Source organism: Zootoca vivipara, chromosome 5, assembly GCF_963506605.1.
Source record: "Zootoca vivipara chromosome 5, rZooViv1.1, whole genome shotgun sequence".
NCBI classification, from domain to species: domain Eukaryota; kingdom Metazoa; phylum Chordata; class Lepidosauria; order Squamata; family Lacertidae; genus Zootoca; species Zootoca vivipara.
Genome location: NC_083280.1, coordinates 45,884,741 through 45,909,690, shown reverse-complemented (window position 1 = coordinate 45,909,690; position 24,950 = coordinate 45,884,741). Strand labels below are relative to the sequence as shown.

General features: G+C 39.2%; 1 protein-coding gene across 3 annotated transcripts in view; it reads right to left on the bottom strand.

The window, feature by feature from the left end:
• The window catches only part of SLK (STE20 like kinase), a 46,920-nt gene that overhangs the window by 17,116 nt on the left and 4,854 nt on the right, over positions 1-24,950 (bottom strand). For 2 of the 3 annotated variants that reach the window (XM_035133911.2, XM_035133913.2), the window contains exons 3-10: positions 13,995-14,159; positions 12,564-12,612; positions 10,307-10,456; positions 7,787-7,859; positions 7,235-7,429; positions 6,100-6,181; positions 4,467-4,595; positions 1,114-2,559 (exon numbers count right to left, since the gene is read on the bottom strand). In XM_035133911.2, coding sequence (XP_034989802.2) covers positions 1,114-2,559; positions 4,467-4,595; positions 6,100-6,181; positions 7,235-7,429; positions 7,787-7,859; positions 10,307-10,456; positions 12,564-12,612; positions 13,995-14,159 — 2,289 coding nt within the window. The remainder of the gene's footprint in view (positions 1-1,113; positions 2,560-4,466; positions 4,596-6,099; positions 6,182-7,234; positions 7,430-7,786; positions 7,860-10,306; positions 10,457-12,563; positions 12,613-13,994; positions 14,160-24,950) is intronic. The other variant, XM_035133912.2, reaches the window with a different exon arrangement.

Genomic DNA, 24,950 nt, shown 5'->3' with positions numbered 1-24,950 from the left:
ATACTTATAATTTCAATGTAATTTACTCTCTACTATGGACATCTAGGGTGACAGCTTTAAAATTCTTATTCTGCATGAATTCGGGAAACTTGACTTAAATTTGTAGACATATAGTTAAAAACATAAAATATATTATATAGTGTGTATGTTAAAAAGGTAAAGGTACCCCTGACCGTTAGGTCCAGTTGTGGAGGACTCTGGGGTTGCACGCTCTTATTGCTGTATAGGCCGAGGGTGCCGGTGTTTGTCCACAGACAGCTTCCGGGGCATGTGGCCAGCATGACTAAGCTGCTTCTGGCGAACCAGCTCAGTGCACGGAAATGCCGGTTACCTTCCCACCAGAGCGGTACCTATTTATCTACTTGCACTTTCACGTGCTTTCGAACTGCTAGGTGGGCAGGAGCTGGGACCGAGCACCAGGAACTCACCCCGTTGTGGGGATTCGAACCGCCGACCTTGTGATCGGCAAGCCCTAGGCTCTGTGGTTTAGACCACAGTGCCACCCGTATCCCTCTAGTGTGCATGTTACACACTGCCAATATTAAGGCGAGCTAACATTTTTTTGCTCAAGGGACACACTGACATTTAACTACCCCTCTGAGGGTCATGGTATACACATGCACTACCATACAGCTCACATATGGACCAAACACACATGCACCACCACATATGCACACATACCATGCTCACCAGTTCTATACACAACTCTCTCGTTCTCTTACACACACATAAACACTCAGTATTTCTAGCCTTCTTATTCCGCACTGGTCTAGCAAAGGCTGGAAACCCAGCCTTTTATTTTGCACCTACCCCTGTGCTGGAGTGGAGGAATATGCTGCCTTTTGTTCTTAAAGAGCAGGCAGAGAGGTTCAACTCTGATCTTAGTCTTGGGCTTAGAATGGACACAGAATCCCAAATTTTCTGATTTTATCTCATACCTTTAAGATCCAATCTAAAGAACAGGTAGAGATATTTTTATCTCCTGATCAGATTCAGAGATAAGCTGTGGAGGCTAGGGGGCTACTTCCTGTGTGTTGGTGGGGCAAAGCCAGTTTGCAAGCCAGCTATCCTGATCTGTATCTCTATGTTACTAATAGAATTGTTGGCTCTTACTTGTAAAGATATTGATCCACTCTCCTTGTTTTTAGTGAGGAAACTGGAAATGGACAAGTTCAAATCAATGCTGCTGTTGTCAGCAGTGGAACCTCTGCCTGAATCTGTATCGTTTTCTTTAGCGCTTTCAGAATCAACATGATGCGAGTTTTCAACACTATCCTGAATGCCAGATTTATCTTCTGCCTCATTTTCTGCAGAGCTAATGCTAATATTGGGTACCGGAGACACCTCATGTTCATGCATCTTCTTGGCTGCAGAATCTTCAAGCTTATTTTCAACTGACAAGCCAATGGAAACTGCTGGTCGGTCTGTGTCCATTTGTATATTATTCTCATGCTTCTCCTCAGCTCTGTTTTCTAATTTATGATCAGGTTCTGCAATTTTATCCCCTGGTACAATATTGCTTTCCTCTGTTCTTGCCTCTTCGGTATGTTTTTTGTCTGCTGGCTTATGCTCAATGTTGTCTGCTCTTTCTGAAACACTGACCTCTGTTTCCTTTGTGCTGCTTGTCTTCTTTGAATCGTCATTGTATCCCTCAACTAACTGCTGATCAGAATCTACCATTTTTCCCATTTCTGAGACTTTCTCAGAAGCATCCTCAGCCAGGCACTCTGCTGGCTCCTGAGCATTTTCAAGCACTTTATCTACATCCGTGACCAGATTGTTACCAGCACTGTCCATCTCTTGTGGACTGCTGGTACCTTCTTTTATTTGCTTCTGTGGTTCATCAGCTGTCTCAGCTATGACCTTCACCTGTGATTCCTCAGTACCTGCAGTAACTTCATTTTTCTGACTTTCAGCCTCTTTCAGGTCACCCTCTTTACATTTGTCATCCCCTTGCAATTCCTCAACCTCTTTAATTCCTTCGGTAGGCTTTGCCTCTTCCATTTCATTTTCTTGGAGGTTTGTGGTACTTTCTTCTTTCACACCAGTTCCTTTAGAGACTGCATCTGTAATTTCTGCACTGCTACCTCCATCATCAGGAATTGTTTCTTGTTTGTTTTCAACCGTTGATTCATTTGTGAAGTCCTTTCCCTCCTCTGTTTTTAGACTGGGCTCAACATTAGTTTCAGATACTATTGGGCCAATTTCCTTTTCTTCTTTCTGTGACTCTCTGTTTTCACTTAATCTTGAATTTTCCGTTGTCTTCTCACTCTTCTTCGCTTCCTCATCTTCATGGAGCAATGCAGATCCATTCTTCAGTTTTTCAGTGTTTTCTTGTATGGTTTCAGTTGTGCTTGCAGTGTATTTCTCCTTTTCATTTTTGTCAGGAGCCACACTTGTTTTTTCACCTTCAAGTGCATTAGCACTAGTCTGTTCTGTGGATGAACGCTCTGTTTTTTCAGAAACAGATTCCAGAATACTGGCATTCTGTGAAAGTTTATCCTCTTCTGAGCTGGCAATGCTGAGGTCAGATGAGGCTCGTTTACTTGCTGGTAACTGCTAAAATAGACACACACAAAACCAATTATCTATACAATTCAGTAATAAGGAAATAATGCTATCAAAGTTTTATATCAACCAATGGGGAATTTAATTGTAATGGTGATCATTTAGTTAGAAGCTTCCACACTAAATTGATAGGTATCTTGCCCATTCCAAATTAACCTGTTTTTAGAACCTTTCATATTCAATAGTCACGTAGTAGTAGTAGTAGTAAAAGGTTGGGGTGCACTGTAATAGTACCGTATTTTTCGTTCAATAAGACACACTTTTTTCCTCCTTAAAAATAAGGGGAAATGTCTGTGCGTCTAATGGAGCAAATGCGTGGTCCCTGGAGCCGAATTGCCCAGGGGCTAAAGGCAGATTGTGCTTTTTTTAAAAAAAGAAAAAGAAAGAGCTAAAGGCTAACAAGAGCTAATGAGCTTAAAGGAACCCACTCAGCAGCTGATTGCAAGAGATCAGGGAGGGAGATAAGCGAGATAGCTCCCTTCCCCGGTCCCTTGCCTAGGCCTCAATTGTTGTCTGCAGAGGGAGACATGTGACTGGCTGATTAGATTATCTGTCTGGAAACTGTAGAAATGGGTCCCTTTCCTTTCCTATAGAAGAAGCTGCAGAACTGAGTTGAACCCCATAAAAACAGATTTTTTTTTTTCCTTTGCAAGGAAACTCAGCAACTTTGAGCTGATTCTAAAAAATGGAGCTTTCCCCCTTTGGAGAAAAGCTGCACAACTCTGAGCTGATCCCCCGCCCCCCCAAAAACAGGGCTTTTCCCATTTGCAAAAAAAGCTGCACAACTTTGAGCTGATCCTAAAAAAACGGAGCTTTCCCCCTTTGCAAAAGAAGCTTCCTCAAATATTTAATGGGGGGGGGGGCAAAGGCACCTAGGCCTCTAGGAGTTGGCTGCTATGCCTAGGACAATTCAAGAAAGCAAAAAAATAATAATCTTGTTTTCCTCCTCTAAAAACTAGGTACGTCCTATGGTCAGGTGCATCCTATGGAGCGAAAAATACGGTAATAATCCTTCAACCCCTTTCCCCCTTTTACATTTAGAGCAATATAAGCAACACTTTTTTTTTGGTCACTAACCTTTTGCAAATATAGTGGGCAAATACAGAGAACCTCTTGTGTGAGGAAAGCAATTTTTTCCAAGTTCCTTGTCCTCAGTCTCCTCGGACTCACACCCCCTATCATTCTAGAAGGTCCCTTGACCCTGTGGAGTGGTTCTCCAAGGGGTATAAAGCTGCTACAGCTGGGAGGTATTAGGAGGTTAAATCTGCTAGTGCAAACAGAACTCAGCTCATGGTTCTCTGGATCTAGTCTTCATATTTATTTAAAGTCTGGAAGCCTGAGGAGGCAATTTATTCAAACATGTAAACTTATAACTTAAGTCTGAGTAATGATGGTGTTCTGTGATCTATATGCATTGATAACTGAGAAGTTATCCCATTACTATAATATTGCAGAATATATTTAGCATGCTTTAAACTGTGTTATAAGAAATCCTTTGCTGACAAACCATCAGTCTGAAGTCTTGTGTTGACCAGGGCACATGCTGGAGGAATGGGAGGATCCCATGGTCCTCCTCCTGCTGGAACACTAACTAGAGTGGACTAATGGCAACAGAGATTTCTTCTGCCACAAAGGGGCCTTTGACTGTGGTTCTCCCTTCTCTGACCATGGAAACAGTTCCATGGCATCCTAAGGAAGCTTACATTTACTTACTTTGCACTTTACATTGGCATCTTAAAGAAAATTGTGTGTTATGCAACAGAAAGCATCTCATAAAAGGCAATTAGCATTGTACCCCTAAGCTCAATTACATAACATATCAATGGAAATGAATACAATTCATAGCTTTAAACTGCAGCACAAGTTAAAATATTTTTGATATATTTGTTTTAACTTACCAGAGAATTTTCAGTTTCTTCCTCTTCTTCCTCCTCCTTCCCATCTTCTACTTCCTCTGTAACTTCAGCCTTTGCTTCTGCAATCAGTTCTCTGACTGGTTTATTAGAAGTTACAGTAACAAATGGATGCTGTTTAAAAAAGCATAATATCAGTTAATCAAAATTAAAAACCATTTAATAGCAACATAGGGCCAGGTTATGGTACTTTTTGTATCCAACTCAAAATAAAAAACAGAACACTTAAAGGAAAATTTATACTGCTTACAACTTTTTTTCTTTGTTATTTGTTCTTCTATTTTCAAGTCTAAGATCATTTACGTGGTTTGTTGTTGTTGTTGTTTTTGAAATTTTGCATGGCTGAAGCTAGGAGTGTTTCTCTGGCAGATTATCTTTGCCTGGCCCCATTTCAGAAGTCTTTATTTTTAAATCTAATGTATTTCATATGGGAACATAAATGAAGTAACATGAAACTAAGTCATTTTCATCCTATTACATTTATTTAGGTTAGCTCCTTGTAAACTATGAAGGAGACTGCAGCTTCTGAAATACCAGGCAGTAATAAGCAAGGGCTGGAATCCAGAGGACCTATGCATAACCAAGGTCTGGACATACTTTTGTCAGAATGTCTGTCTTCTCCCTAGAACCTTCCAAGTGCTCTTTAAATTCTCAAGCTCCCTTAGACATGAGAGCTTCTCATGATAATACCAGTGGTAAAGGAGAAGAGTAACAGCACAGTTTACCAATGGGTGCATGCTATTCACTCACTTCCCCAATGCCCTCTTCTAAAGATCTGCATGCCTAAATTACCAGCTACTTATAAAATCCAAAGCATAGCCGTTTGGACTAGCCCCCAGTGTCTCACCATCCCCCTTCCTTGGGAGCAGTCCAAAGGGGATTGCAGACCTGTCATCTTTTGGAACTGCTGCTTCGAGGAGCAGCTGAAAGGGGAGGTGGGAGAGCACTGCTCAAACTGATGGCTGAAAAGGCTTTCCTTACCCTTCCTGTTGGAAAAGTTTAAGGAACCCGAGCAGAGCCCTCTTTGCTTGTGCTTAGCTGCTTTCTGATCAGCTGAGTTTGGGGATGGGGGACAGAGACTGCAGGGAGGTTAGTTTTTAAATTTCCTCCCAGTATTCCTTTCATTCCATCTTGCTGATTGGGAAAGGTTGTGTGGGTATAGTTGTCTGCGTGCCTTTGTGGTGCATGTTGGATGTATCTACGGTGTATGTATATGCATGTTTGCAAAAGAGTGTATGTTTGCATGTTTGCAAAAGAGGAGCTGGGACCAAGCAACGGGAGCCCTGTTTGTCACTAGCATGTGGCTCCTGGAAGACTGTTATTTTATTTATTTTATGTTGCTTTTAGAATTTTTTTTATTGCAAGCACTGCAGTTTTAAAAAAAAACACAAGTTATTTGATGCTTATATCAATCTCTGGCTAGAAAAGTGGGGTATTAACCAGTTGGTGCCGACTCCTAACTCTCTGGTGACCAATGGCAAATGGGAATGTTCTAAATAAAGTTAAAACATACAAAGTTTGAAAATTTAGCAGACTTTTAAAATAGTTCGTTTTAAATTATTTATATAAATGCACTCAATAAAATATCATGACTCAATAGACACTTCATTCTTCCTACCTGTAGAAGCTCAGCAGTGTTCCACCTGGCATCTACATTTTTTTCCAAACATTTCCTTAAGAAGTCTTTGAAGTCAGCAGACCTGCATAAAAGAAGCTGAACTCAATAAATGCTATACATTCAGTACTACATACAAATTGAATGATGACATCCATGTCATCAGAAGTATCTAATGATTGTCAGATAAAAATAATTTCAGTACCGTCTACTTCTTGCCTGCTACCTCTTGTAAGATCCACAGTACACTGTTAATAAGCTATTATACGAGAAACGTGCTAAGAGAAGGTACGCTTGGCAAATCAACACCGTGATCAACTCCTGCCCGGAAACCAATGCCCCCAACTGTGGAAGGATGTGTGGATCCAGAATTGGCCTCCACAGTCACTTATAGACTCATTGTTAATACCGTGTTTATGGAAGACAATCTTACTCAGCTACGAGGGATCGCCAAAGAAGAAGGTAAAGGTAAAGGGACCCCCGACCATTAGGTCCAGTTGTGACTGATTCTGGGGTTGCGGCGCTCATCTCGCGTTATTGGCCGAGGGAGCCGGTTTCAGCTTCCAGGTCATGTGGCCAGCATGACAAAGCCGCTTCTGGCGAACCACAGCAGCACACGGAAACACCGTTTACCTTCCCGCTGTAGCGGTACCTATTTATCTACTTGCACTTTGACGTGCTTTCGAACTGCTAGGTTGGCAGGAGCTGGGACCGAGCAACGGGAGCTCACCCCGTCATGAGAATTCGAACCGCTGACTTTCTGATCGGCAAGCCCTAGGCTCTGTGGTTTAACCCACAGCACCACCCGCGTCCCCCTAATTAAGATTGATGTCCAAGACTATTGTACTATTTTATTTCCATAGCACCACTATCTGCATCCTCATCTTGAGGCAAACTCATTCTCCTCCAGTGATGTACACCTATATTTGACTGAAAGCTAGCCTAACTAATATCCAGCTAAGCTTGAGATGCCTATTTGCTTCTGGGGGAAAACAACATTTAACTCTTGAGGCTTAAGTGTGCTTTTTTTTTTTTGGCCAACTGACAATCTTAAAAATTAAGACAGCTTTATTATTCTGTACCTAGGTATTATTCTTGAAAAATAAAAATATACCATAAAATAAAATAGAATAATCACCATTTTGAAGGTTGTGCCAACGATGGTGGTTCCGACTTTGCTATTTTCAGCAGAACACGCATTGGATTCAATTCATGATGAGGTGGTTCTATTTCAGCCATTTCTATTAAAGTGACACCTAAAGACCAAACATCAGCCTTGTAATCATAAGGTCTGTCTTTAGAGGTCTCACACATTACTACTTCAGGAGCCATCCTGGGATAGAAAGCAAAAAAGATTATTAAGATCTATTTATCTGTAATAAGTGGTATTTCCAACAGCAAGAAGAAATATATCCAAGAGGCAGTAGCTAAGCAAGTTAAATGAAATAATCAACATTATCAGAGCAGAGCCACTGAAATAAATGTATATAAATTACTTTAAACCATTGATTCCAAAGGGTCAGAGTATGACTAATCTTACATATAAATTAAGGTTAATAAAACCAATAAATGCTCCAAAAAACAACATTATCATTTTGTTTACTATACGTGATTTTTTAAAATAGACAATTGTATATAAAATGCAATATACTGCACTCAGCATAAAACAGTACAAAAAATGCACACATACCAATATGGAGTACCAATGAAAGAATCTCGTCTTTGTATTGTCCTTGTATTTTTAGCAGACACTCCAAAATCCGCTTCAAACAAATGAGGAGAAAACATTACAGTCACTCATACCAATACTTCAAACAGCATCATTTATGTAAAAACATGTATAACGCCACTCATTAGTCAAGAATATTCAACAGGTTTACAAAAAAAATATATGAATTAATAGTGATGAGAGACTCATGAGTGATGAGAGCAAAGTTTAATCTAGTGAGTAGATCTGTGACAAGTGAGGCCTAGGTAGGGGCATGACTTCTTTTCACTTCAGGCTGAACTCCCAAATTGGAAGCTTGTACCTCCAAAAGCACTGAGCTTCCTGGGCACTCTTCTCCAAAAGAATCACTTTAATCATGTATATTTGCATTGGTGTTATAAATAATCAAATGTTACTATAGTGACAAAGATTTTCTTGGGGTTCAAGAAGACAGAAAAATGGATGAGGTTTGTAGAAGTTTATATTTATAATGGAATGACCAATATGCTCTGTGAACACTTAACTGATATAGTTATGCATTTTAATTATTTGATTATATCATTTAATACTTTGATATAAAATTCAGAGGGAAAGGGGCATCAAAGTCCACATCAATAGAAATATGAAGGGAATTCATTCTACAAGTTACCAGTAGCAAAGATGAATATCCCCAATGAGCACTAAGCTGTTGTCCCCACTAACATCACGAATGTTTAGTAAAACGTAACACAACAGTGCAGTTCCACCTGAAACAACAGAATGGAAATGGGCTACTTCACAGTACACTGTTAGAAAAATATTTAGGAAATTTGATGGAAATCTGCTTGCCTGATGGAATTATTTTCCCTTCCACCCTGGGTTATTATGGGCATTCTCCCAAACCTCCAGAGTGGATTTGGGGAAGGCTTGGAGATATGTGGGGGAAGTCGAGCCCTGCTGCATTAGCAGGATTCCTTGTGCTGACTTCTGCTTATAAACTGGACTACAGTGGCACCTTGGGTTATGAAGTTAATCCATTCCGTAGGTCCGTTCTTAGACCAAAACGTTCTTAAAACGAGGCACGCACTTTCCCTAATGAGGCCTCCTGCCGCCAGTGTTCGGCTTCTGTTCATCTTCCGGGGCAAAGTGTGCTAACCGGAACATCTACTTCTGGTTTTGCGGAGTTTGTTGTCCGAAGCATTTGTTAACAGGACTGTTCGTAGACCGAGGTACCAATGTAGTTGAGTCTGGCCCTATGAGTTTAAGAAGCCAGTTTGCCAATACTGAAACGTAAAGATGCAAATAGTAAACGGATCTGAGGAGGAAGCTATTCCTCAGTTTAAGTCAATAGTTTCAATCTGGGAAGAAAAGAAATGTATGTCCATTCCTTAATCCCCACACAGATTCATGTGGATTTCCTAAAATGGGCTTTAAACATCTTAGCGGGCTAAGTTATGACCAAACAGCAAGCAGCCACCACAAAAAGCAGGGGTGAAAGGCAGACACTGCCCTGAAGATCTAAGCTCAAACTATTTTTAAAGATTTATTGTGAGAATGAAATAAAGTTATATATAATAATATAAAAGGAGCCTAATAATCCAATGAAACATATTACAGCACAACAGAAGGCATTTGCATGCTGGTACAAACATTCAAAATGCTGGAACTCAATAGGCACATCTTATTCCTTAAGACTAAAGTAAATACTTCGGCATTCAATGCATAATTTACATATTGACTCCACTCCCTCAGTATGTATTGAAAGCCAAGTACAAACAATTGTTTAAAAGTTGGATTAAAAATATATTGATCCTATAATGACATAACAGTCCTGCTGGATTAAGACCAAAGACCCATGTAGTACAGCATTTTCATCTTACAATGGCCAACCAGATGCCTACGAGAAACCTGCAAACAGAGACTGAGTGTAACAGTGCTCTCCTCACTTGTGATTTCCAGCAACTGGTATTCAGAGGCATGCCATTCATATTATCTCAGTGGTTGTTGCTTCTGACTGATCAAGGAATCCCATTCAGTGGACAGCTGGTGTTTTTGTTTTTCCACATGGAAACCTTAGCCAATATGATGGGGTTGCTTGGCATGGCACCTGACTATGCAGAAGCAACAGCCACACTGTAAGGGTAGCATATGACTGAACCTTATCTGTGACTGCCAGATGCTGGGGGTTTAAAAACAGGCAATGAATATTGATAGCATGCCTTGATTGTAATCTTCCCCAAGCATTTGGTAGGTCAGTACAATAGGAAGAAATGGTCTAGCTATGTAGATCATTTATCTGAACAAGTACAGACATTTTAAAGTGTCTCTATGTGTCTGCCAAAAAACATACCATGTCAAGCTTTAAAAAAATTAAAGTATTCAGTACAGTACAAGTATTACAACAGGCCCACCCATTCACTCTGAAATTCAAAGGAAGTTTGTCAAGTGTAATTACAGCTGGAAAATAATACATCATGAAATCTCTTTTCATCCAAGTTAAATTTTTAAAAGAGGAATACTCACCTAGCTTAATGTCTCCATCCAATGTGAAAAGAATATTGCCAGCTTTTAGATCTCGATGAATGATCTTATTTTCGTGCAGATAGTGCAGTGCCTCAAGTGTCTGCCTGCAAACTACCCTGATCTGTGGCTCGGTTAGTGGCCTCTCAAGTTCTACAAGAAAAGCATACTCTCAAAATATAAAAACCATCATTTGCAGATAGCATTGATTCACATTTTTAATGAACAATTGCTTCAACCTGATAAGTCTTAAAAGCTGATCAAACAGAAGGGGATTCTCCAACCTAGTGTTGATTAGATGTGTTTGACTACAGCTCCTATCATTCCCCCAGTCACCTTGGCCACTGGAGTGAACAACTTGTAGTTCAACACATTAGGAGGGTACGAGGTTGGAGAAAGCTAATGTAGAAGCCACAGTGTGAGGAAATATGAAGAAGCACCATGAAGAATCAAAACAAAAATGAGAACAGGCTCTGGTGCTTACTTGGTCACATGGCGTTCATTATAGTTCTGTGTGTTTTGGAATGAAATAGTCCTTCAGGAACTTGAAAAACTTGCAAGCTCCTGAAATTATCACCCTACCTATCCATTGCAGACACAGAGAGAATAAACCTGTTCAAAGTTGGTTGTTAAGTTCAGACTTTCCAAACAAGTACCTTAAAGTACTTGCAAGCTTTTCAAGTTCCTGAAGGAGTATTTCAGAAACAGAGAGCTAAAATAATAGTCTTGCAACAGTAAGCAGTGGAACCTGTTTCTTTGTTTCACTGTAAAAGCTAAGTCATAGATATTTATATCCACAATAGTTAAAATGCTGTCTTGTTTTTCATTTTGCAGCATTGCTGAATCATGATACTTGTGTGTATGTTTGCTACTAAATACATTAAAATAAAACAGTTTAACTATGGATATTCTTATATATAAAATGGGTCCAGAAAATATATTAAACCAGGCATGTGCAACCTTTACCCCTCACCCCCCCGATGTTGCTGAACCACAACTCCCATCAATCCCAGCAAGAATGGTCAATAGCCAATGATGAGTAATTCAGCAACATTTGGAGGGTCAAGGGATCCCCATACTCTGTGGTGAGCAATCAGTTTCTTCCAAGATTCAAAGTGCCGCTACAGCACTCATAAAATAAAAGGCTTTTTTGTTTAAGGTGTACAAATTCAATCAGATTCAAGCATAACAAAATGCTAAAAGGATTTTTTTTATTTTGTTTCGACTACGTCAGACCAACACGGCTACCTACCTGTAAAAATTAGCCGAATTCCTACACTGTGAAAAATTATGCCCCACTGTTTTCCAAACTATTTTTTATCTGGAGCCCATTTCTCATAGATCAGAACTGGCAGCACACTTTCTTTTACACCTGAATTCTTTTATCTTATACACCAGTCAAAATGCAGGTGGCTGAGAGTGAAAAAAGGGAGGTGCTGCAGAAGTAACAGTACTATTAAAGCTTCATAAATTACTCTGGGCTCCAGCTTTCTCATCAAAGCTAAAATGAGAGATAAGAATGGCCTATTCAAGAAGTCCTGCTGCCCTGGTAACTAGGATGAATTAACACTCTTTTGGGGGGTTTTCTGTGGTTTTCAAGAGGTCTTGAAATGAACTCCTTTAGTGAGATCAGAAACTGCTCTTCCCATAAGGCCTTTCTTAGGAGTGACAAAATCTTTTTTTAGAAGGATTTTAACTACTAAATTAATTCCTAGGGTAGATTTGGTAAGTAGTATCTTTTGTGTTAAATGTTAAATGTATACAAATGTTTTAAATCACAAGGACCGCCTGTCCCCAAATGAACCAACCTGAACCCTGGAATCCTTATTTGAGGCCCTTCTTTCTGTGCTTCTTCCAAGAGAGGTCTGAAGGGTTGCAACACAGAGTGGGCCTTTTCTGCAGCGGCTCCCTGCTTGTGGATTGCTCTCCCCAGGGAGGCTCACCTAGTGTCTTTGGTACACACCTTTCGGCATCAGGCAAAACATTCCCCTTCTCCCAGGCCTTTTGCTTATTAAAAAAATCTGTGGCCTTTTAAACTGTGTGTGGTGTGGTTATTGTTATTGTTAGTTTCTAGGTTATGTATTTTTGTGTTTTTATATTGTAAACCACCCCATGATCCTCAGATGAAGGACAGTGCAGAAAATAGATAAATAGATAGATAGATAAACAGATAAACAGATAGATTTTGGTACACAGTATAACCAAACTGTTAAAATGCAAAATTGTAGCTTTCTTTTGCAAAACATAATATTGTACTTGCCCAACATTACGGCATCTACAGCACCACCAGCACAGAATTCTATCAGGATCTGCATATAAAAATTAAAATAATCTATTTTTAAACATCCAAGTATTGAGATTTAACTTTGGCTAATCAGAGCACAGGAGATAAATTAAAACTCCCCTAACCAAGGGTAAATGGGTAAAGAAAAAGCTATTTTATATGTGATATATATGTGATATAACATTGTGCCACCAGATGGCGCCGGGGAGTGGCAATTTTCTCTACCTGTTTTCCCTGTTTGTATTTACAATACATTTAACTGAAACACTTCTTTGATGTGTCTATGATCCACCCCAAGTGGATCAAACAATTTTAGGCTTCTGATGTTTGACTAATCAGTCACTCTCTCCTTTCCTCTTTGGGCTGTGAATGTTTGTTGATGGCAAAGGTGGCAGGCTTTTACTGGCCATATTGCTTGTTTTCATTTATAGAAATATAAATATTTATTGATTGATATTTAGCAAGCAATGACAATAGAAAACCCAGCATTTTGTTACTGTTTCAATGTGTGTGCACACAATGAAAAACACTGCAATTCCTGCCCCTGCCCAAGCCTCAAACACTCATTCTAGGGAGGCTACAGTATATGCTTAAATCAAATTGACCAACACTTATGGGCAGAACTGTCTACACCTGGGTGGGGAACCTCAGGCCCACCAGCTGAATGTGGTCCTCCAAGCCTCGGGACTTTCTCTAGGTCTCGGGACTTTCTCTAGGTCTCACACCCCTCCCCTACTGGTCTAGAATTCTAAGATTTAACAAATTGACCTTATAATCTGCAACTCCCCCATTAGCTAAAATTTTAAGAAAGTAACAGACTTTGGAGGGGGAAAATTCCACAAAAATTCTGGAAACCCAGGATTGAGGCTTATACTCCCATGATTTTCTGTATGTAGTAAGCCACAGTAAGCAAAGTGTGGCCTGCCTAGCGTAGGTCAGGCTCCTCCCTGTTTCTCTGTGTATCTCTCCCCCACTTATTCTGGGACAAAACAGAATGCTAGACCACCTGTCAGTTGGTGAAAATGATCTGTTCCTTTCACCTAAGCTGGCAAAAATAGAAGCCCAATCCATCACATCTGAGAACATATGGATTTTTACAATGAAAGGGTGAGATATAAATACTCTTAAATAAATATATAAAATTAAAATAAAATATCTTATTTTATGAATTGAGATCTCTAGAAAAAGCTTTTGCCTTATTAACAGCAAGCATCTTAGGTCTAAAGTTACACTCCAGAAGGTTTAAACATCCTTTCCTCCACTGTCAACAAACTGTACATATGCAAATAAAAAGTACTAATTAAACATCCATATTGTACTGAAATATTGTTTTGTCAAGTCATAAAGACACTGTTAATTTCACATCTTCTCCTAAAGTACAGGCTCTGAACAGCAGCAAATACCTACCCAAAGGTTGTTTTCATAATAAAAGGCATCTAGAAGTTTGACAATGTTAGGATGATCACAGGATGCTAGGATATCAATTTCAACCATGTAGTCTTCAAGTTCTTCCTCAGATTTAGTATCAATCACCTTTGCAGCAGCAAGCACATTTGTTTCTTTGTTCTGAGCCTGGAAAATACATTAAAAGAAAATTCTGGTCAGTTGTTTTACTTGTTCCAATTTATATAACTTTATGAGCACTTCCCCATCTTCAACAGACTCTACAAAGAAGTATTAACATCGCAAAATGTCTATGTTTCAATTGCCCTCTAATTCATTGTCTCATTCTCTCATCCAGCTTTTATTGTTACTGGACTCTTTGGGGAGTGGGGAGAACAGCCTACAAGTTGATTCCTTCCTGCATTACTAAAGCACCTGCCCCTGGTATGAAGGCAACAAAAAGCAGGGGAGGGTAATAAACAGCAGAAAACTTTAAGGTAATATTACACACTCCTTAAGCCTTCCACATCTGAATGTGGAGGTATGTTCTTACTTCTGGTTAATCCTAGACCAATTGCATATGAAAGTAACAACCCACATACTGTAATATGTAAGACCCAAGACACAAAGTACACCTTTGTCTCCTTTAGAGTTTAAACACATCCACAAGTAAAGTGACACACAAGGTGAAGGAAAAACTCTGAACTAGTGTGATAAACCACACACTGATAAACCACACAAAGACACAAGTTGCCAAATACAGAAGTAAAATGCTTAGGCCAGGAAACAAGTCAACAAAGTTGTGAGGATACAACCAGGAAGAAATGCCACCAATACAATCAGAAATACTCAACTCCTAGGGGTTTTAATTTTGTTAGGGGGTGGATACTGTAAAGCATGATGGCATTAACATGGTGTCTGGCTAAATGCAGCATTTCATTGTGCATTCTGTGGGCTTTGGCTCTCTTACAGGCTTCATCTGTCTTCATGGCTATTACATGCCTCTACTGTTTTGAGTGCCGTTTCCATATCAACCATCTCAGCATTAGCAACAGACTACCCAGCGTATTTGTTGCGGTTCTTTTCCTTCCTCCCAGACATGGTTACATACAACCCACAAAGTTATATACGGCATACAAAACTGGCAATAACCTGAAGCATTTAAAGCAGTTTGGATTTTTTTTTTTCATCTCATGTATTTAATTTGCCTAAGGAGGGCATTAAGCCAAAGTGTCCTAGGATTCCTTTTGGAAAGATTTGTTGACATAAACTTGACTTTTACCTTGCCATATCCTTGATTATTATGGAAGTGAATCTTCTGCTTCTTTCCCCTATCTTTATATGTAAATTTCCTGAATGTGACAATGTTATTCTGTTATACTGACTTGTTTTTCAGTGTGCATATTTATGTATATCATTAAAACAAATACACACTTGTCTGGTTAAGCATATTATTTCCCTCACATTTCCAGTAGTTCCATGGGCCTTATTCACATTTTCTAAGCCAAAATGAAACACACCTCATTTTTACCTTTTATATCAAGGAAATCTGTGAAACAAACAAACAAAAGTTGTACATTTGCAAGAGGTGTCAAAATAGCAGCAAATGATTCAGAGTGGAAGCTGCAGGTTCGCCTTTAAATGTTAACATCAGTTGCAAAGTTAAGAGTTTGGAGAGCTGGAGTGTTGGAAAGACTACTGTACTGTAACTGGGCTGTGAGTTTGGATGGATGGAAAACTATTTATTTACTTATTTGCTTACTTGCTTGTTTGGCACCCAGGGCAGATGTCCTCTCACAACCCTGGCCTATTGTGACATGGGACAGATCAACCACCAAAGCAAAATACCATATTTTTGTGTATTAGAGGAGGTTTTTTGACTCAAAAATCATGTCAAAAAACGGGGGTTGACCTATAAACGGATAGTGGCATGGGGGGGGGGGAAGCTGCGCGCTGCCAGCCAGCTGGTTGGCGGGCATGCAACTCCCCTCCCACGCTGCTGCATCTTATACATGGGAAAATATGGTGACATAAAGAAGGAGACGTAGTAATTCCACACACTTAACACAAGTCAACAGTGTGATGCAGTAGCAGCAAAGGGGGGGGGAGGCAATGCTATTCTAGGCTGTATCAACATAAGTATAGTGTCCAGACCAAGGGAAGTCCTGCTTTATTCTGCCTTGGTCAGACCACACATGGAGTACTGTGTCCAGTTCTGGGCACCACAATTTAAAAAGGATATTGGCAAGCTGGAACGCATGCAGAGGAGGGCAACCAAGATGATCAAAGGTCTGGAAACCAAGCCTTATGAAGAACGGTTGAAGGAGCTGGGTATGTTTAGCCAAGAAAAGAGACCAAGAGGAGATATGATAGCCCTTGAGATATTTCAAGGTAGCTATCACATGGAAGAGGGAACAAGATAACTTTCTCCTGCTCTAGAGAAATGGTTTCAAGTTACAAGAAATGAGATTCCAACTAAACTTCAGGAAGATGTTTCTGATGGTAAGAGTTGTTTGACAGTGGAACAGTGGAGGTGGGCTCTCCTTCATGTTAAGCAGCGGTTGTATGACCATCTGTCATGAATGTTAGTTGAGATTCCTGCATTGCAAGAGATTGAACTATATGATCCTCGGGGTCGCTTTCAATTGTACAGTTCTATAGTAGCATTACCTTAAGTCCCCTGTGACTGGAAGATGCTGCCCACAGAAAGGAACGAACTACTTAGTATGCCTGCAAGAAGCAAATCTGCAGCTTGAGTTTTATCACTTCAATTTGTAATGCTCATTTTATTTTTTTGTGGTGGTTTGTATAACCACATTGGTAATTTAATTTTGGGGAGGAGATGTTGCAGAAACCATAGTTCAGAGATGCTGGACTTTTTTTAAAAAAAAGAAAAACATCTCTTCAATGGCTGTTCAATGTGGTTTGCGCATAAATCATTCCAGATTGTAAGTGGGCCTCCCTAAATAACTGTAAATGCTTTACTGGGTGAATAACATACTCACAACGCAGCCTCAAAGTATTGGGAAAGGAAGTGATGCACCCAACCAAATAAATCGACAATACTCCACTCATACCGGTATTACATTTTTGTTACTGTGATGGAGTCCAGATTGTGCTTTTGTAAGCTATGGGCAATTATTTTTTTGCTGGTCTAATAATAACTGACCCAGGTGTCATGTCATACTACTGGTCTATATCAGGAATGGTGAATCTTTTTTATACCATCATACACACATACTCATACAAGGGTCTAGATGAAAGTTCCCTACCCCTGTTCTATATGTGGGGAAAACAATCATTATAAGCTACTGAAAATAAACCAGCATATCTAAAGACCATAGCCTTAAGGGCCAGTATATGTTTTCTGTGGAGAATTGCTTTCTGTACAGTCACACTGGCAGTGGCCTTCCAAGAACTCAGTCTTTCCAACCCAGCCACCCGCTAAGATACTTTAAACTGGAGGTGTGTAGGACTTAACCTGGGACCGTCCACATGTAAAGCACGACAAAGCAATAACCTCTTCGTTTTAGGAATTTTCTCAGATCTTCCTGCTTTTCAAAACATTTTCAAACACTCAAGAACATCTATCATGTCTAGGGTCTTGTACCTTAGCGATCAGATATGGGGACAGTGAATGCAAATAATATTTGTGTTATGCCAAAAGAGTAAATCTGTGTACAGATAACTGTGTACAACTATCTCCACTAAAGGATTACGGAGGTCAAACTGTGAATGGAGTTGCAGAAAAGCTTGAGGAATAAAACAAAACTGTTGTTTTTATTCTATAGTTTACTGAACTATGAAGTAGTAACTAGCATTAATATAAATGTAGAAGTGAATCTTATCAGTGAAAAAAACCCCGACTAGGCTAACTTCAACAGTTTCTGCAAGCTTATTACTGTATACAACTTTATAAGTTATCACTTTATTCCTCTCACATTCTAACTCTCAGTTTACCAGCAGGACCATCTCACATACTTTCCTCATTAATAGGCCAACAAACAAGTAGCAAAACTGCATGACTAGCTTTTCAAGTACTACTTGTAAAAGATGCTTTATACAAGAATGTGTACTAGGAGCAAACACATTTATCATACACAGTGATTCATTTTTTCCTTCCATAGAATTAAAATCAACTTTGAAAGTTGGGAAACAAGAATTTACAAATAATTTTAAGCAGGGTCTAATTTGAAAACTGCACTATGTTTAATAAGTGTCAAGACTTTAATTTATAAAGTTACAAGTACGTAGCATAGTTCATGGCACAAATACATAAGTATATATTTTAATTATGCATATATGTATGTATAGTCTGTGCTTTCATAAATGTTTATCAAGGCAACATACAACATGCAAAAGGAAAATTAATTTAGTAAAACACCAGTAAATATTAGGTTATAAAGAAAAATATAATGGAGTAAACATCTATCTAAACAGTTTTCATACATCATTTATCTCCCTTGAATGGCCTATCTGAAATTAGCTGAATTGGAAAACATTCCATTATTTCCAAATAGTAAAAATACAGTATTAAAAGTCTGTTGAGCTTAATAGGACCATAGATTGAATGCTACAGACCCGATGTAAGAGCACCTTTATAAAAGCTGCTGTTGGCAGTACAGAACACAATTATACTCAGAATTGACAAGATTTTTCTCCAAGAGGTGATAACTGTGTTCTACCAGTCTTGAGTTTTAAACTTGTGTGATGTAAATTACGGTAAGTAACCAAATGTACTGCATCTATATGCATAAAGGCAACACACATACGCATAATTCTGCAAGTGTTAACATTTTATCCATAATTATCAAGCTTTAAGAATATATTAAAGTAACTATTATGTTTGGGTCAAAATGTCTTCTTTCAAATGGGGAATGATAAAACAAAGAAACAGGCAACACATTAAGAGTGGACTGGGGAATTCTATGTAGGATTATGAAGACTGCTTAGGTAACAATCTCTCCCCATGGAATTCTATTGGGGGCAGGCTTTCCTGACCCTCCAGAGCAGATTTAAATAAGATACAGAGAGTACCAGCCCTGTTGCACCAGTGGGAGTGTTTGCATTGCTAGTAGAATGGGGTGATTGAATCTGACCCTTAGCTGCAACCCTAGAGTTTTCTACTTGAGGGGAAGCTCTATTTAGTTCAGTGACACTTATACGTCTGGGTTGATGTTCACAGGATTGCACTGTAGGGACAAATTCATTAACTTTTTGCCTTTTATATATTCTTTTAACTGTCTGCCCCTACTAGGTGCAGATTTTCCATCATCACTCAAGTACATGGAAATAGCCTCTTCAATTTTTCCACACATTTCTTTCTTCTGCTGCACTGGTTAGTATTACAGTATCTGTCAAAGATTTGGTAAATCATGCTATCAGTAAAAGTGACAAGAGCCAGGTCAATACCCTTCCTGCAAAGAGACTATTTATTCTTTCCCCTCATCTTATCTCTTCCGTCTGCCATCACTCTAAAAATAACTTTAGTGTAAATATTGCTAGTGCTTGGGACACTTTTGTGCATCATGACCAATCATCTGATTTGAGAACCAAGGGATTAGGAAATCTGGGCATACAATGCAGTTATCAGACTTTCCTGCCCATGGCATCCAGGCAACTCTAACGCAGGCAGGATAGAACTTTACATGCCATTTCCAGAGTACTTCCCAAAACAACAGTGCAACAGAAACTATGTATTGGGCTTATTCTCCCTTGTGGCTTCAAAGTCAATACTGTAGCTCCAATGTTAGAAGTTGCAGGCACACAGACAAATGCACACAATTGTTTCACTATGACACATTGTGTTACACATGACAAGGAGATTGCATGCATTGCCCTTTGTCTTAAAAGCATGACTTTTAAAACATTGGAACAAAGATAAAAGAAGCTGCATGCATTTTCCAAAACACTGTCCAGTGCCAAGCACCATCTCCACTGCAAACCAAGACAAGATAGTTAGTGGGTGGCAGACAGAGGGGAAAGGCGCCAAGTGAATGAGAAGCATGAGGGTGAGTGACATTTACTTAAGATCATTAAGAGGTTGCCATCCACAACTTCCTTTAATCCAACTAGCTGGAACAAATGTAGGTTGGAGCCCAACAACAACTAATGACCAAATATTCACCATCCTGCTTTAGTATGTAAGGCTTAGCTAAAAGCTCCTATGTGGAATTGGGGTGTGAGTGGAGGAGAAAGGAATTCCCTGAAAAGAATTTGGAAGTGGAGAAAGTACAACTTCTGCCTGCAGTTATTCATAGCAGCTGACATTTTTACTAAAATCCCTCAGAGTGATGCAATATTGCTTGGTGGGATGGGACTGATGGCACTAGGATCATTTCAGGACAGTAAAAGCAAATTTGCACCCCAAGAATTTAGTCTCCTCTTCAAAAATTGTCAAAATACCTCCATTTTGTTGCACAGAAAGGTTAAAGCCTAATACTTTTGTGGACTACCGGTATGTACTGCCACATAAACTTTCTCACTGTCCCCTCCCTCTTGCCTATTTTTCAGGTAACACAAACATGGATTGCGCCTAATGAAATTTAATCTAATCTTATTGCTGCTTGCCTTCTAGCAGGCAGCTAAGACTTACAATTATCTATGCTCTGGTCACATTCCATTTATATAACATATACATGGGGCTGTCTTTAAGCAATGCATCTGGTTCAAAATTAAGTACCGCAGTTAGGCTCCCAATGAGGACGGGCAAAGAGAAAGTAGAAGAAGCTTGCCAATCTCAAAATGACTGCCAATAGCTTCTGATCCATTTAAGATGACCATTCAAAAACAGATTTTAATCTTTTTTCAGGCAAGCCTCCCTGTGAAGAAAATCCCATAATCAAAATGCTGCAATGGAAAAAGCACTACGCTGTTTCCCTATAGCCTTAGCAGGATTTTTAAGCATTCAAGGAATATAAGTCATACCCTGAAAATAAGACAGTGATAGGCGCAGCAGCAATGCCGGCCACTGCAGGAGGAGGAAAAAAATAAGACATCCCCTGAAAATAAGCCATAGTGTGTGTGTTTTTTAATAGGAAAAATAAATATAAGACGGTGTCTTATTTTCAGAGAAACACGGTATCACCTTACCATCCATCCTACCATTCTAATGCTATTTTGCTGTCTCTAATGTTGCCATTTTGGTCACATACCAAAGAGCCAATCAGTACAAACGTTCCTAGTGGTTCTTTATAACCACTGCAAAACTTTATTGCCTAATAATCATGTATTCTACATATGCATGCACATAAATGAGATTTAGACCCAATGCTACTTTTGCCTGTTCCAATAAGATTGACACCCTGTCATTTGATCAAATGATATTCACAGCGGCTTACAAATGACTGAAATAATCAACACCACTCACCTGTGTCAGTTCCCCAACAGTAGATGAGACTAGGCCAGGCATGTCAAACCTGCGGCCCTCCAGATGTTTTGGCCTACAACTCCCATGATCCCTAGCTAGCAGGACCAGTGGTTGGGGAAGATGGGAATTGTAGTCCAAAACATCTGGAGGGCCGCAGGTTTGACATGCCTGGACTAGGCCATGCTTTCCTTACTGTCCCTGAGCAACCGACCGTTGTTCAGTATTCTTTGTGGCAAGGAGATAGCTGCTCCTTCACTGGCTGATGGGTTCAGACTGGTCTCCCCTTACCATGATAGGAGGGAGAGGGTGCATCCTCCCAGTGGCCTTTGGCCCCCTTGCAAAAGGCAGAGTTGGAGTACCCAGCTTTGCTGTCCCAGGACAAATGTCTTCATAACAAACAGAATAAATCATACTAATGATTTTTTTAAAAAATGGCTTAGATTCACAGGTAACATATATACAGATAAATTAATATTTTAAACCAACAACCTAGAAATCTACATAGCATTAATCCTATATTCTTGGCTGTATTAGAATACAAACCTCACATTGTTTCCACAATGCACTGCAATACACTTGGCATGATACAAATGTGCGCACCTTGTGACTACTATACAGTCATACCTCGACATCCGAACGCTTCGACTTCCGAAGGTTTCGACTTCTGAAGTCGACAACACCGCGCGCGCCTGGTCTGCACCTGCGCAGAAGTGCGAAATTGTGCTTTGCGCATGCACACAAGCAGAGCTTCAACATCCGAAAACCTCGACTTACAAAGACAGCCGCGGAACGGATCGTCTTCATAAGTCGGGGTACCACTGTACTGTACATTGTAATTTGAGGAACAACCTGTTTGTTTGACTAAATTGCGAGCAGAGGGAAATAGTGTTGGAAGTAGTACTGTCAACATCACAACCTGCTAATAAAGCATTCTATGCAACTCAGAATTTTGCATACGAATGCCTCCTTAGGTTGCTTCAGTATCATTGACCTGCAGGGTGTTTTGTGTCACCTTAAAGACTAACAGTTGCATTGTCACATGAGCTTTCATACATCATAGCCCCTTTGTCAGATGCAATATTTATCTGCTTTGCATCTTCTGTCATTTCCAACCAACACAGCAGCCACTGTCTACTGAACAGGCTATTCATAATGCTTTCTTCAGAAATAAAAACATGCTAATATAAAGCTTTTCAGTCTGGATAAAGGAAATAGCTGAAAATTCTGTAACCCGAGGCAAACATTTGTTGCTATCCAATGTACAAGCATGTAATATGATCACCAAGAGCAAGTTTTGCTTTTATTATAATGGATTCCTTACCATTAGAACACAATTAGAAGCCCCAGAGGAATATTTCTCTTCCTACTGATAAAAACCATATGCATAAAAATTGCCTTAATGAAAGTTAGAAACATTTGTTCACTTCAATTCAGGAAATAGTGTGTAAGATGACATCACACAACAATAAAGAGACAAGAAAGATCAAACATATAAACTTCCAGAAGCCTGATTTAGTTTAATATAACTTTTTCAAATTATAGTGAATTTAATTTGCAGTCTCAGTGCCCTTTCCCCTAGTTACGAATGTCACAACTTTCAGCTTGTTTTGTTGGGTTTCCTTTATTAACTTTTATGAATTATATCAAATTTACCACTTTAAATTCAACTGATTATCTTATTCTTTTAAAAAGTCAAAATTAGCACAGCAGATGGATTACTGTACAAGTACAGAAGCTGTCCCAATTACTGTCCCAAGTACAGAAGCAAAAGCACCAAAATTAGTAGCTAACGACTGGATACCCTGTATTACAAAACCACATCCCCAATACACATCCAATCCATATTCCTCTTTGGAATATCTAGACCAGAAGTAGGGAATCTTTTTGGCTGGAGGAGCAGACCTTTATTTCCCCCCACCTTGTGGGTCAACTTTGACAGGTGAGTGGGGTGACCCATGGGGGTGGGGTCTGCTTTGCCAATACATTCCCTGTGGGGAATTGAACTCCATGCCCAGTTCATTACCTGATACCACTCAGTGACGTTAACTGATTGGCAGGTCAGTGTTCTTTGGTGGAAACGGGACTCATAGGTCTACTAGGACATCCAAGGGCAGAGGTTCCCCACACCAATCTAGACAGACCTCAAACCTGCCCATTGCTAATACAATGACATTGTTTATAAGGAAATGAAAAGCACTATACTATTTATACTGTTATAAGATGAATACTTATAGAGATATCTTTATGCAGCCTTGATACAGTTAATTCTATCCTGTTATAAAATCACCGAGGGATAACATTGGTAGCACTCAGAGCCCAGCCATTAAATCAATGGCTTTAAATAATTATCTACTCTTAGCATAACGTGGATATCACCTCTTATTAGTCAGTAAATCAAATCCCATAAAATAATAGTTTACAGAATGCTTTTTTAACTCAACAAAATGCAGGGGTTTTTTGTTTTGTTTTTAAAAAGGTTCAATTATGGCTTATAATGTAAAATGTTTTAAGATATATTCATTCTGTCCTGAAAGTATATTAAATGCTATCAATATGTTGAAAAACATATTCTACCCATTCTGCGTATTATTGCAGAATTCCACAAGCCTCCTAGAAATTGTTTGCAGAGATTAGAGGCCAGTCAAAGGCACAAAACTAAAAATGGATAATTAAGTGGAGAATAGCAACAGACAGCTGGAAGGAAAAACTAACTACTGTTTTAACAAATGCTTAACTGTACAACTGATGGTCATTTCCACATCTTGAGAAACAGAAACTGACAGATGGCAGAAATCTATAAAGTTTATTCATAATTCCTTATTAAATTCAGAGATAAATATGCAGCATGAAAAAGAAACTGAAATCTGAGCAAATAAAACCCTAAAACGGCTTTAGGGAATCCCAAACCATGGCACTAGGAGACTGCTCAGAAAATAGTATCCTGGAAGTGCTATGTTCAAGACAAAACTGAAATCTTGAGTGTTTTTTTCTACCATAAAAATATAATTAAGCAAAAATATATACATGAATAGCTAATATGCCCTTTTGGGACCTTGCTTCCTCCTCTTAAAATAAATGTTTGAGGTTAACAAGAATTAACTTATACCTTGGAGAAAATGACTTGCTCTATAAAGGGATGGGTGGATACATTCTACATACACACTCCATGTACTGAAGTGTGAAAGAAAGACTCCAGATTACTCATGAGGTATACACCCAGCTCTTAAGTGACTAATGAAAGATGGCAAGAATCAGCATGCACACCACACTTTCTTGATTTGAAGAATTAAAATTTATTAACCCTGGATAATATCAACTGCACTATTATGTACAGTATACTGATACGCCATCTTTGGAATCTTTCTTTGGGAAGAAAGGTGGGATGTAAACTAATAAGATTTCTGTGCTTATGTATAACAGAGGAAGTCTAGTATAAAGTTGCTTTTATTTTCAACTCATTGCTGGTATTGAGAATGTTGTGTCTGATGCACAATAATAGATAACTGTAGCTAGTCTTTTCTACTGTCATGAATCTTAATCCCATACTGAATCTAAGATTTCTGTGCTGCTCAGGAAGATGAAAGCATATTCCATGATTAAAGCAAGGAATT